Source organism: Populus alba, chromosome 9, assembly GCF_005239225.2.
Source record: "Populus alba chromosome 9, ASM523922v2, whole genome shotgun sequence".
NCBI lineage: Eukaryota > Viridiplantae > Streptophyta > Magnoliopsida > Malpighiales > Salicaceae > Populus > Populus alba.
The window spans coordinates 6,235,969-6,250,182 of NC_133292.1; the positions used below are offsets into that span (position 1 = coordinate 6,235,969).

At 33.7% G+C, this 14,214-nt stretch overlaps 2 protein-coding genes across 4 annotated transcripts; both read right to left on the reverse strand.

Moving 5' to 3' along the window:
* Positions 1 to 731: 731 nt before the first annotated feature.
* On the reverse strand, positions 732 to 4,804 carry LOC118027690 (uncharacterized). Its single transcript, XM_035031119.2, has 6 exons — positions 3,667 to 4,804; positions 3,528 to 3,583; positions 3,207 to 3,265; positions 2,560 to 3,063; positions 1,897 to 2,071; positions 732 to 1,184 (listed from the first exon to the last, which is right to left on the reverse strand). The coding sequence occupies exons 1-6, from the start codon at positions 3,809 to 3,811 to the stop codon at positions 1,047 to 1,049; spliced, it is 1,077 nt and encodes a 358-aa protein (XP_034887010.1). The 5' UTR covers positions 3,812 to 4,804; the 3' UTR covers positions 732 to 1,046.
* Positions 4,805 to 5,072: 268 nt separating this feature from the next.
* LOC118027691 (E3 ubiquitin-protein ligase BIG BROTHER) lies at positions 5,073 to 8,960 on the reverse strand. 3 transcript variants are annotated; one of them, XM_035031122.2, is made up of 10 exons: positions 8,752 to 8,960; positions 8,455 to 8,505; positions 7,907 to 7,952; positions 7,605 to 7,786; positions 6,937 to 7,168; positions 6,580 to 6,614; positions 6,086 to 6,130; positions 5,764 to 5,891; positions 5,427 to 5,535; positions 5,073 to 5,330 (listed from the first exon to the last, which is right to left on the reverse strand). In XM_035031122.2, the coding sequence occupies exons 4-10, from the start codon at positions 7,743 to 7,745 to the stop codon at positions 5,280 to 5,282; spliced, it is 741 nt and encodes a 246-aa protein (XP_034887013.1). In that variant the 5' UTR covers positions 7,746 to 7,786; positions 7,907 to 7,952; positions 8,455 to 8,505; positions 8,752 to 8,960; the 3' UTR covers positions 5,073 to 5,279. The 3 variants fall into 3 exon arrangements, with proteins under 3 accessions (XP_034887013.1, XP_034887012.1, XP_034887011.1); XM_035031121.2 differs by having other exon boundaries at positions 7,868 to 7,952; XM_035031120.2 differs by having other exon boundaries at positions 7,605 to 7,952.
* Positions 8,961 to 14,214: the final 5,254 nt, after the last annotated feature.

The following is a 14,214-nucleotide window of genomic DNA, read 5'->3' on the forward strand; positions in this document are numbered from 1 at the left end:
GAACGGGAGATAATAGAACGATAAGATTTTGGTAGATGAAGAAGAAAAAATCAAATGAATACGCCATAGGAGTTAGGATGAAGATAAATAAGGGGAGGATGGCTACTGGTTAGCATGTAACCTAATCCATCCAAAACAGAAGCAAAAAAAAAAAAAAAAAAAAACAAAGAGATGACGCTATTGACGCCCCCGGGTCTCCTTTTTGTTAGGACAAAAAACGCGGCAATATGCATCTGAAATCGGATGGCAAAGTTTGGCATCAACCCTTATTGCTATATATCTATGCTCCAGATAACGTTCAAGAAGGAAGATGGATACCAGCGGAAATTAAAGACCTTAGCACCGAAGATTTTCACAGAGAGGTGGTTTAAGATGACACCAGGGATTCCCAATTGATCTTTTGCTTAACTCTAATTGCATACGAAATCGTATGCATGCTGCCTCAAAAGGTAAAAAAATTCAGTGCCCGTCTTTCCAAAACATGAAGTTTTCTGCAAATTCGGTGCTCGAGTTTAACCCAATAAGGAATGGTACTTTTATGCTTCGTTGTATCATCTTTTTTGTTACAGGGGCTAAAAGATTGTAAACTTGGTTCAGCCGTATAACAATTTTGAGGTCATTCTTTGTTTGCATATATCAGCTTGGGGCTAAATGCACCTTTTCCAGCATCAATCAGCTTGGCATGCCCTTCTTTCTTTGTCAGTGGATAATGAAATGCCAAATAAGTCATCTTATTATAAGCATAGCAACAACCCCAAATAATGGAGCCAGTTGTGTATTTGCATCACTCAAGCTTTCGAGTTCAAAAATACAAATTTTATTTTCTATAATGAGTTTGGATTTGAATCCTTACAGTTTCTCTTATTGACATCAAATGAATCAGGTAATCAATTGAAGAGCAAGAATTAAAAAATGGGAGGTGTGGGGATGTATGAATACCAGAAGAAACAAGTTGCAATGACCAGTTTCAACTGGACTAAAAAAATCTTTTAAAGAATGAATTTTGGAAAACCGGGGTCCGGGTGGGGGGGGGGGGTTTCCACATTTCAGCTGGAGAGCGTCGTGCAGGGCTTCAGGAACCAGAAAACATCCAAAGCTTTCGATTCTTTTCCATCAGAAATGAAAGGACTTCTGTCCTCGGTGGTTTCCTTATCCTTCTTCAGTTCCTGAAGGATTCCCCTTTCCTGCACAGTTCACCACCATCACATTAGTGCGGCATCAAGCAAACTTTCTTAGAAACAACAACAGACTTAGCAAGCTACATGTTGCACTTATCAAATTAACAAAAAAACTTCAAGTGAAGAATGGCTTGACTCTTAACGTAGTTAGGGAAAGTCATGTTACTGAGAAGAAAACGGTCACAAGATGTGGGGATAGCTCCAAGAATAGAGGTTTTATTCTGGCTAGTTAAGTGAAGAATGGGTTATCCTTAAGGGGATGATCAGCTAGTCAATATTCAAAGTAACTGAGAATCATCTGTACCGGAGAGCTGAACTATTTTAATTATTGTCCATTGGTGCAGACGTTCATATGTAGTGTTAATTGGCATAATCCAACGTGTTTGTTTGGAAGTTAGTTGATATCGAAAATTCTTGAAAACATGCACTTCAGATGCCTAACTAACTGGTTTCAAATTGCATATTCGTTGAATTTAATGACTTTCAGTTTAAGTTTTTGTTAAACAAATTCTAGCCTGATGTTTATCCTTAAATTTCCTCTCGTTTTACTTGGAGCAACTAAGGAAAGACTAGTAAGAAAGAAACAAGCAATCATCTCTCATCCAATACTCAAACCTGCAGTTAAATTATTTAGTTTACCATGTTTGTCGCTATCATCATTAACTTGCCTTAAACCAAAAGTTCAATATTAAGAATGGAACCTAGTTGCGTTGCGTACCGTAAGCCTGGACCTGGAAGCCTTCGAAGGGGTAGTTTTGGCGGGTGCACGGTTGGCAGAAAAACATTGAGGTGAAGGAGGATTGGTCCGAATTTGCAGCAGGCGCTCCTCTCCTTTGTTCTTCACATTTGCCAAATTCAGAGGCACTGGGATGTTCTCTGTATCATCAACTCTTCTGCGCAATTCAACAACTATAATTTAGCCCCTTGAAATATTTTCATAGCATATGCACAACTAGAATATTTTCATAGCCCTGTGCGCTCACATTTGCCAAGTCTAAGTTTGTTTAAGACCAAAGATTATAAGTTGGACTTTGAGCCAATTGTTTATGTCTGTTTGAAATCTTTAAGCTTTGGGAAGAATCCACAATTCAAAAGCGATAAGAATAAATAACTTTGCACGACGTTTTTCAACCACTACTCCCACATGTGTTTGTTTTTTTTTAGCAGATTGTTTTCATCAAGCACGCAAAGACTCTAATCTAAAAATACAACGAAGAGACAAAATCAGAGCAAGCCAACTTTAATCTGTTGCAATGACAAAATCAACTTCTTTTAAAGATCCGTAATCCTTAAAATTCCAAAACTATTATCTCCTCTACCCAGTTCAAGTTAACCGAATATGTACAAATTTTAAAGACAAGCACAGAGGGAAATAACTTACTTCTTCCTGCCTTGCTTGGCACTTCCCTTTTCATTTCCTTCGGGTTTCTCTCTATCATTGTTTAGCAATGGTTTTCTCTCTTTCTCCTTCACATTCAACTCTCCCAAAACCTCTCTAGAACCCTCATTCACAACTACCCCATCTTTTTTCTCCCCCACCTGACTCCCCTTCTCATTTAAACTCTCTTTTTCCCTCGCTCTCGTTGCCAACTTCTTCAATTCATTGCAAAACTCAGTAATATGGCCTAATATATCTTTCCCTGCAAACAAATTCCTTGCCGATAACGTGCTTTTTAGCCTTGATTCTTCCCTGGTTTGTGGCACATCATCAATAGGTCTGTTCTTTTCACTGCTTGATTTGATCATTTGTTTCATAGACTTCTGGTAATTTGATGGTGTTGATAAATTTGGATTCCGATTTTCGCTATCTTCATTCAATTTGGCTTTATAATCACTTGATGTAAATGAAGACTGACTTTGCCCCCTTCTCTTCAATTTTGCATCTCTAAATCCATAGAAAATAAAAAAGAAGAGAACTTTTAAGATAGTAACTCGAATCTTGAACTCTTTCTTGATTAAAAAAAAATAATCAAAATCTTCAATTGGATAGAAAATTTAAAACTTCATGTGGGTTTGCTTGGTGAGTACCTTAGATTCTTGTCGTCGAGAGGGGTTCTACTTCTAGCTTTATCACCTGAGCTTGAAAGCTGAACCAGATCAATTTAACAAAAAAAAAGAGTCAAGTAACGGTCAAATAATTGTACTGGATTTAACCCGTGTTTGGTAACTGAGAAAAGCAAGGGAAACGCAAAGAAAAGAAAATTCGAGACGCGTGTTTTATATTGTTTCAGATTCCATAAAGAAATGCAAGATTTAACTTCAACCATGGATCAGCTAAAATGGGTAGTCTTTATCTAGGTAAATAAAGGGGAAAAAAAGGTTGTGGACTTTGAGATCAAAGAAAAAAACCTTAGAAGTTGGTGTGGTTTTAAAGAAATCATCAGCTGTCTTTGGATGGTTACAATCTGCAACAGCAGAACATTAAAAGATTAGAGTAAGGAAAAACATAGAAAGAAAAGATGTCAAAAGTACTTGAATAGATTCATACCAGGTCTGCAAAACCAGGCTTCATCATCTGCAGAGTCTTCAGGAGCAAAGAAATCAAACCATTTGGGTGCATTTAAGTTCTCATACAATCTATCTTCTACAAAGACAGAGTCTATTCTCTTCCAATCTATTTTTGCTGGTTCCATTGCAGAGAAAAAGGTAAGACCCAGAAATGGAGCAAAACTATTTCAGATGAAAAGAGAAGGGTTTGTAGAGAGAGAAATAAAGACCCGAAAACTGTGAGACAGATGTGAGAGAGGGTGTAAGAAATGTAACCGTTACTGCAGAGAACCAGAGAGGGAGACAGAGAGTGTGTGAACGTTGGCGGAGCTATTTGTTTTTTGCTGGTGACCGTTAGAGGATATAGTAATAAATAAATGAACTCTAGTCTACTAGCCAGGCGCTTAATGGAAGGGAACCGTTCGATTGTGGGTCCCGGAAATCGACGGTGCTGAAACTTCGAGTTGTGGTTCGCCAGTATTTACACGGGAAATCTCAATTCAGCCTCTAAGTATTGTATCAGTAACAATCGAGTCCCAAACTTTTATTTTTATCAATTCTACCTTAAACATATGCTGTTAATGTGACGTTAAACATATTGAAAAATCTAGCATAGCTGATTGGCGGGACCCACCCATCTTGATCATCTTGCTACCCAGAACCTTTTTTCTTCAGTTTTATCCACAAAAACCAAACTAGGGAAATGTAAAGCATAGGAGCAAAAATGCCATCTCATCACCAGTACACCACTTCCATACCCCAGAACACCATTCGAGAGAACTCAATGCTACACGGATATCATAAAGACATTGAGCACACTGCCAAGTGCCAACGGTGGGGTCTTCTCGTGAAAAAACAACTTCAATGTTGACCACAAACAACCGATTTTGTCGCATGGACTTGTCCATTCAAGGACCTTGAATTGTCTTCCAATCCTCGAGCGGGCGTGAAGCCCATGCCAACAGATCATGTTCGAGATGATAACGCTGAATGGGAAGAAGATAAAACTGAAGACAGGAGGAGTAATGGTTTGTCAACTTCATAAAACAGGAATGGGAAAGCAACGTCCTATCCGCATTCATGAAGCAGTAGAGAAGGTGGCATGGCAAAACTTGCCTGCAGCAGACAATTACTGCTGTTATGTACCATGCACCTTGCTTCTCTCCAAGGAGCTGCATGATATTATCCTCCATAAATAACGAACTCTATTGCATGTACAAAGGGCTGAAGGGAAGAAGGGATGCATCTCAAGGATTGATACTGTTTCGAGGCATCAGAAGATTCATAAAACTATTCCAAAGAACTTGGGGGATTGATTTAAATTAGAGGGGCATGAGTATAAGCATCAAATGCAGACACAGGAGCAAAGATCACAGATATACACATTCAAACTTCAGCAACAGGACGCAAGTTAAAATTCAAGTTATCTTGCTATAGAAGCTCGGATGATGCGGTTTCTTTAGTAAACAAAACTTCCACGGAGAATGAGGGAATTGCCTGAGTCCTTGACTAAACCTACGTGTACAAAAAGAAAACGAAACCAAACCACCCAAATAAAAAAGAAAGAAAAGGGAGGGGAGGAAAGAGCAGTGAATTTCTTTTTGTCTGGATCTGTTAGTTCCTTGAATGCTCTCCAAGCACCTCATTGTTGCAAACAGGGCATACCTGACAAAGCACGTTAAGAACAGCATGAGACAAGATATGAAAAGCTGAAGATGCAGAGTTCAAAATACTTTTGCTTTGAAGAAGACATTGACTGACCTTATTGATGCCAAGCCATTTAGCGATACATTCGGAATGGTAAACATGTTTGCACAAAAGTTTTATCTGCTTATCCCCTCTTTTGTATTTCATCTGGCAAATTACACATCTGTCTCTCGACAAAAGTAAAATAAGAAAATGGTGAACAGCTTAAAAGTGATGAACTTAAGGGGGGAAAGGGGAAGGCCGAAAGACGAAGAATTCTGCATCTGATAGCTGCTTTGTTCAGTGTCTGTCTAATAATTTTATTATTACTTGCTACGTGGTTTTAAGTTGCCTCTGATGCTTTCTGTTATGAAAATTCTTAATGGATAATTGAGTTTAGCAAAAATTTTACCTTTCCCCAGATTTTTTTCTTGAGAAGAAGCTTCCGAACTTGCATTTTGAGGTTGGAAGCAACCTGATTAGTTCCGGAGACAGGCCTTTACTTTGCGTTCCAACAGTATCACCTAGGTCGAGCAATTCCTGAGGCAAAGAAAATCATAGCCGATAGAAAACCTTCATCTAAACTTTAAGTTATTAAAGATAACATCCTGAGAGCATTCAACATAATAGGATACACCCACTCGGATATTTGCAAATGCCTGGCCAAGGTTGGTTTAGTACACAAATGCAATACACTGCAAGGAATCTAACAGGACAAGTTACATAAACCATACCTCATACGTCATGTTATCTGGATCAACATCATCTTGCAAAACAGCCTGCAAAATTACACAGAAAAACCTGAAGGATTAATTAGTTTTTTACATCAACATAACAATGTAGTGGGCAACTACAATTCGGTAAGTAAACTGCATGAGATCTGACGCTGAAAACAACCAATAAATAAGACATTTTAAGCATGTATGATATCCTGTAGAAAGACAATCAGCTCATTTAAATCTCTGACCAGAAGGGATTATTAAGTACAGATTCATTTGCCATATCAAAATCAACTTTGATGACCTTACTATAGCACTTTGACTGGATAAATAAATAATTACCATGTAGATTAAGGTGAACTTTCCTTTTAACCTCATGCCCGGGACAATTTTAAGTAATGAGCGTGGAGAAGTTGATACCAAAATTGGAGCTTAACTTATGTAATAAAGATAAACTAGCACTAAGAAATATACTCAAATGCATAACTATAACAAAAAGTGATTCATACCTGGGGACTGTTGGCGCTTGGCTGATTAGAAATGCCTGCAGAAGTAAGACAACATTCAAAAGATCAGTAAAACAAACAAGAATCCAAACAAAAGCTAGCTGCTTACAGAAACTGAACAGAAGGAAACAGCTTCAGGCAAACAAAAACTGGGAAAGAGACATGCATCCCAGATCCCTTCTAGTTTTGAAACCTAAAATGCATTGCTTTACATCTACCGTGCCGCTAAAAAAGGATGCTTCGTAACTCCAACTAGCCAATAACTATAAATTTGAAGATCCTTGATCAACATAAAAGACAAGGCATCAAGTTATTGAAATTCATATATAAATTAACAGGAAATACAAAAATGGAACAAACTTCTTTCTTCGTGTATGGCATGTACTCCCATGTCCTCATCTCCTTCAAACTGAGTGTCTGTGGTTGTGGGCTCTTCAGCGTTCACTACAGAAGGGTATTCCCAAGCTGTCCTGCTGACATCCATGATGGGTAAATTATCATTTACCTCGTATGGGCTGTAGTAAGAAGTACTCCCAGGACCAGAAAATCCAAATTTGTATGCATTCATGTTCATTGGCCAGTATGCACTGTCCTGAATAGAACATTGAAAGGAAAAATAAATCATAAAAGAAGCTGCAGCTGCCATTTCATAAACAATAAACACAGAAAATGCTAGCTTAGAGCATTCAACAGAGTATATAGGCGTGCAGTGGAATCATGAATAGATTCATGAACAGTGCAGACTGCAGTCGCACGCTATAGTGCAAAATAGAAAGTAGAGCCGTAACAATTAGCATGTAAAGTGAGCTCCTCAATTACTTCAAGAGCACCTCATTAATATTATTGAAGTATGCACGTATATCATGATCTTGGAAAAAGATGCATACATCATCGAAACAACCTACATCTCTGTTCATTTAAAACATTGCCTAAAGCAAGAACAACCTAATGGGTTATTTTTGAAAACTTATCTCGTGGATTTTTATTTTTCTTTTCAAACATAAAAACTACATTAAAGCAATGAATACCTGATCATGCATTGGTCCAGTGTGAGCATAATTTACAGGAGCATGTGTTAGTCCTTCAAAGAAATCCATAAAACTTTCAGTGGTGGTGTAAGGAAAGCCGGTGTTTATATAATGCACCTCCATTTGTCTGTTCCCATTCATTTTGAAACCACTAATTTATCTCCAATTCTAACAAATCAAAGCTGCAAAGCCGGCAGGAATTAACACCATCAGATTCCCATCAGAAAACTATTGCCATAAAACCCATCAACGCATGGTAAAACCTTCTGATATTTGTATGGTAAAGGGTGAAAAAACAGAACTTTGGAGAACTTCAAAACCTATCACTGCTTGCAAAGTTCAATAATCCTGCAAAGAAAATTCATAATTTAATTCAGTGACAGAAAAATAAAAAATATCAACCAATAAATAATCAATTAAATTGTCAAATTTAGGATGTGAAACTCACAAAGAAGTCAAAACTAGAAGACAAAAATCAGTAAAACTTTGTCAAATTTCAGCCAAAAATATTAAGAAAAAAATTCCCAAGTTCCTTTTTTTTTTGTTGTTAGAAAGAAAATGCATGAGCAAATGAAAAACATAGGCGAAAACAAGAGAAAACTTTTGTACTTTACAGATTTAATTTGGAAAGCAAAAAAATTAAAATAACTCAACTGTATAGAACTTAAAACCCAGCAACTTCCATCTATTTTTTCCTCGCAGTCTCAAACCTCGAAAGCAACAGAAATGAACCAGAAAACTTAAACAAAATAAAATGAAAATACTAAAAGACTTGTCTTTTCCTTGGTTTTCTCAGCAACCAAACAGAGAATAGAGAGATTCTGCAACATTCTTTTGAACGGTACCGTACCTCATTTAGCAAAATAGCTTCACATTTCAGCCCGAAACTCTGAAGAAATATCTATAAAAAACAAAAATGTTAACTAACATAATAAAGAAAATAAAACAGAGCTAAAATAAAAAAAAACTACAAAACAGAGAGAGAGTGTAAAGAAAACAGAGTCAAAAATTGGTAATCACATTGATCAAAATTCAAAGCAGTTTCTCGATTAATGTTAAGAGATAAGTTTTTTAAAAAAATACAGAAAGAGTTAAAAAGAAAGAAAGAACGAAAGAAAATGAGAAAGAGAAGAGTAAAGAAGAGGACCTGAGAAGAAAAGGAGAGAGATAGAGAGAGAGGGAAGGAAGAAGAGGCTTCTTCTTCTTGTTGTTAATCTTTTCCTCTGTGTTAGTATATGAAGTCTCTGAGAGAGAGAAAGTGAAAAGTGAAAGCAGATGGAATAGACAGTAGATGATACATCAGTTTTTTCACACAGCACAACCTCCCTCTCTGTCTCTCTGTCTCTCTCCTGCTCAGTGGCGCTTTTTATGCTTGGGTTTTTTATTAGAGGGTATAGACAGACACGTTACATACTGCATTTACTCGTCCTTCATACAGACGACGTCGTAATATCTACATAGATTTAATAACATTTTCTTTTCTTTTTTCACCTAGCGCGTTGCCCGAGGTCATTAATTATATATTAATGTGGTGAACAAAATTAAAAAATTACCACGTTAAATTCAAATTTTAGTTTTTTTCATACCCCCGTAGAGAAAAGGTTATAATTGAAACCTCTTCGAAGATTAAGAAAAATACCAGTTCAAGTTAAGCTGCAGTTGTTGTTGTTGTTGTTATATAATTGAGTACGCCATTCAATAAATATGTATAATACCTTTTTTTATTTGAAATTATATTTTTATGTGTTTAGCTTTAAAAAATATGAAATTAATAATTTTTTAATGTTTTTATTATTTTAATTTATTATGTCAAAAAAATCTAAAAAATATATTTTATTATATTCTTGAGCAAAAAATACTTAAAACAAAACATATAATTACATGAGTACTTATTTCTATACAGCAAAATTCACTTCAGTCAACATTTCGACCCCTAATGATTTAACGGTTGAAGAAATATTCATATAAAATGAAGCTTAATTAAAATAACAAAAATGCTGTATGAATGCATCATCTTACAGCCTGTTTGAGAGTGTAATTATGGTTGTTTTTTAAAATATTTTTCATACTAAAACTAAAATATATCAAAATAATATTTTTTTATTTTTAAAAAATCATTTTCAAAACAACGCATTAAAACGATTCAAAACATACAAAAATAATTCATTTTTAACAAAAATAAATAAATAAATAAATTTTAAAAAAACACGAGTATAACCGCATTTCCAAACACTCACTTTTCTTCAACTATCCTAAAATACTTTACTGCCATTAAATTATTTTTTTCTCAAATTAGCTTCCAATAATGCTTATAAAAATTAATTTCTGGTCTTGTCAATTCATTTTCCTTGGAGTTGAAGGCATGCAAATCATTTTCCATAAATTCTGTTATACAACCTCTCTAATTGATCGGATTGGTGGAAAAAGATCCTTGACTCTTTTTTTTTTTCACAAGAGTACGTTTTATTTGATTTTGATTGACATAAGATTTGGTGGAAAATGATATATATCTCTACTTTTTAAATAAAAAAATCTAATCTCGAAAAATTGGCCTGATAGTTAGAGAAGTTTGCTCATTTTCTTAATGAATTATTTTGAATTCACTAGAGGTATATTTGGGTGCAGCAATTGAACCAGCGTTTTATTAAAAATTATATATATATATATATATATATATATATATATATATATATATATTTTAAAAGGTTGTATATTTTTTTATTATTTTAATGTGTTGATGTCAAAAATAAATATTAATAAATAAAAAATATTTTAATATACTTTTAAATAAAAATATATTTTAAAAAATAATACTTATCATCCCACTAATAGTACTGATCCTATTTATTTTTACGTTTCAAAAGTGTTTTTTTTTTTAAATTAATTTATTTTTTTTCTATTAATATTTATTTGTGCTTTGAATCATTTTAATGCTCTAATATTAAAAATAATTTTTAAAAAATAAAAAATATATTAATTTAATATATTTTCAAATAAAATATATTTTAAAAAACAATCATATTTATCCTATCCTAAACAAGCTATCATTTTTTAAAATTAACAGTGCGGTTTATATAGATTTACGCGGAAATTAACTCAATGATACCCTTATCATCGTATCAGTTTGTGTGTGGCAGTTTATTTTGTTTTTTATACATTAACACTGCGTATGGCATAAAATTAAAAGGAAATCCCCCCCCCCCCTATATTATCACTCTACTCTTCCAAAACCATCTTTTTGGCCACATTTCTTGACGAACCTCGATGCTCGTGTCATGTGTGGTACAGGGTAAAAATACACAGCCATGCATATGGTGACCAAGATCCAGCGTTCCAGTAGATTCTCCAGAGGAGCATGTCTAAATTCCAGCAAGACCTGAAAACTTAAAATAAATTGGATAATTATCTAATCATTGTCATGAACAGCCAATTGTGATTAAAAGCTTGATGAACATTTAAAACTTATGTGGATTTTAGGGCTTGGTAGTTAATAGTGGGATCTGAATTTTGGTGTTATATCTAGTTAATTCGAGCAATAGCATGTGCATAGTTGAGCAGTGTCAACTTTCTACCGTATAAGATTGAAAAAAAAAAACTGAATTATCAATTATTTTAATTATAATTATAATTCTTTATTTTTATTTTTCTTAATTCTAATTCGATCCAGTTTCATCATGAAAACCAAATCATTAAAAAATTAATTAGATCAAATAAATTTGGATAAAATAATATATTATTTGGTTTAATTAAAAATGTAATCTGAATAAAGCTCTGAATCGTGGGTTTTCAAGAATAAACTCTTATAGCATATATGAGTTTGACAATTATAATTTTTAGCCAGGTGACGACTATATGTATATATGATTTGTAAAAAAAAAAATATTGCAACAGTCAATGCATTGTCCACTTCAATTTTTTTAAATTTAGCAAACGAGGCAGCCCTTTGGCTGCCCTTTTTAGATACCGAGCACGCGGGAATGCTCCTACTGGTTCTATAAATATATATATTTTTTTATTTCAACATAAATTCATATTTAAATCAATAATTTCAATGTAATTTTAAAAATTCATTTGTACATGTCAAACCTTTTAAATAAAATTAGAGCTTTTATAATTATATTCGCAATAACCCTGTTAATAATTATATATGAGCGTGATATACAATAAATTGTAAGAAAAAATGGTACATGAATATTCAATGAGAAAAAACTAGGTATTTTTTCATTGTTAAGTTTTTACATAGTTCTCAAAAATTATCTTTTATTTTTATTTTTTCATAAATCCACATGAAAAAATATGAAGACATTGTTTTTTATTTTTGGTTTGAAACTTACGTTTTAGATTATGATAAGTTTATTATTTAAAAAACACATTACTAGTAAAAAAAAAATGAGGAAAAAATAATAACAATGAAATGAGAGTTTTATCTCAAGAAATATTTTTTTTCCCTCCTTGATTTAAATTGTTTACATTCCTTTGAATTTTATATTCTAGCTACCTTGTATTTTTCTTCAAAACAACACTTTTTATTAAAAAAAAATGTTTTTTTTGTTAAGATGAAAAAATGAATGGATAATAAACAACTTAAAAACTGCATTTCCTCTTCCATGACTAAATATTTTAAATTATTACAAATAGTTATTTTAATTACTGTGTAATTAAAATCAAAACTACAATATTTGTCTGGCAACAACTCGACATCATAAAATCTAATAACAATGAGCGAAAAAATTTATCAATATATCTTTACAAAAAAAAAAATTAAATCAAGAAAAATATATGGGTATAATTTTTCTGAATTCCTAGATGTGTTGGGCTTGCGCGTGCTAGCACAAACACGCCACAATAAAGATGCAGTGGATTTGGTCAAAGCCAAACCCAAGAGTTGATCAGGTCTGACCTACACCAGACCCGTCATGATTGGGTGTGGTGATGTGGTAGATGGTGTTAAACCTCATGCATGGGTCTGACAGCACGCCAACCCTGAGCGCAACTTGGGTATGGTGCCGAACAAGCCCACACAATATCTGGATTTGGCGTTGCCTTGGCCTAGCTCTTGGCTCTGGGGTGCTGCCATGTCCGGTAGCTTGTTTAATGCATTGTCAAGCCAATAGAGTGAGCCTAACACATGATTTTCTAAAAGTGTCGAGCTTGAAGATTTAAGTTATCACAACCTGCGTATGGTCGGATCCACTACACCCATGAATTCAAATACAATACTCGAATCTAACGTTATCAATTCTATATATTTTTATATATAATCTTGAATAATTTATTTCTCAGTGAGTGTTTTCAATTAAAGAATTATAAACTTTGTCAACACCATTAGATGTATTAAGATCTTTCACCACCTGTCATTTCTTTATTTTTTAGCTGGATAAAATAAAAATAATACAATCTAAAATGTCATAAATACAAAATTACATTTTAGTTTCCCATTTCCACAAGATAAAAAAGGCTTATGACTTGTAAATATAATATGAAATCTTCAAAACAAAAAAATTACAATTTATATATATATATAGAGAGAGAGAAAGAAAATCTCTCTATAATATTATTATATTTTTTTATTTTTATCAAATAAATTTTTTTTATAAATACTAACACATGCCAACTTTGCCTGCAAAACACCAATTGCTAACAAATTTTTTAGGCTTCAACAAATAAAGCAAGGGAGTTGGAATCATTTCTGATTTAGCAAAATACTTTTGTCGAGAGAAAAAGGAAAAAGAGGTGAAAATGTCAGGATTGAGGACTGATCAAATCCTTTTGGAAAAAAATAAAATAAAATTGGTGATTATCACCAAAGCAAGAAGAAGAGGAAAGTGGAAGCGATAGGAGAGGTAAATAAAGCCGGTTAGGGAGCTGCTGAGAGATCTGAGCAGCCGCATTAATCAGAGTGTCTGTCTGCAGAATCTTTGCCGTAAAAGTTGTACACTGATCCCTACAACTTGTTCACGTAAAAATCCAAAACCTAAGAGACATGTTCGGTAACCAAACAGTAGAAACAACACCACAACTTTTAAGGTTAAAAACAAAAAAAAACCTACAAGATAAGGTTGTTTAATACTCTACTCCTGCATCTAACAAGGAAGCCGTTGTCTTCCTATCGCCCTTGAAAACATCAACCTGCCTCCAAGTACGAGACTGACAAGAATACTTCGGTGATGGCTAAATCGACCAATGAGTCATTAGCATAACAGGTAATAAACGAATTAAGGGGCAAAAAAAAACTTCCATCTATAAGTTATTCAAAAATTTAGGAAATAAAAGTACAACTTAGTTAAAGGAATGTCTTTCTTTTGGCAGCATGAACTTCCTTCTGAATTATGCCGTCTATGTTGCCTGCATTTGCTGGCAAAGCAACTATGCAGCAGAGCACCCGCAAGAGTTTCTCTTTAAAAAAAAAAAAAAAAAAATGGCCAGGATCTTATCAAATTAGCACATTTAAAAATAAAAATATTGAATTATCCCTGTAACATTGAATTGAAGTTGCTATATTGAATTCCAGTAGCATAAATCTTGTTTTTAATTATTATTTTGTTTATTTAAGTTCTGATATCAATTATCCCTGTAAAGATAGAATAAGATGAAAACTTGTCATTGAAAA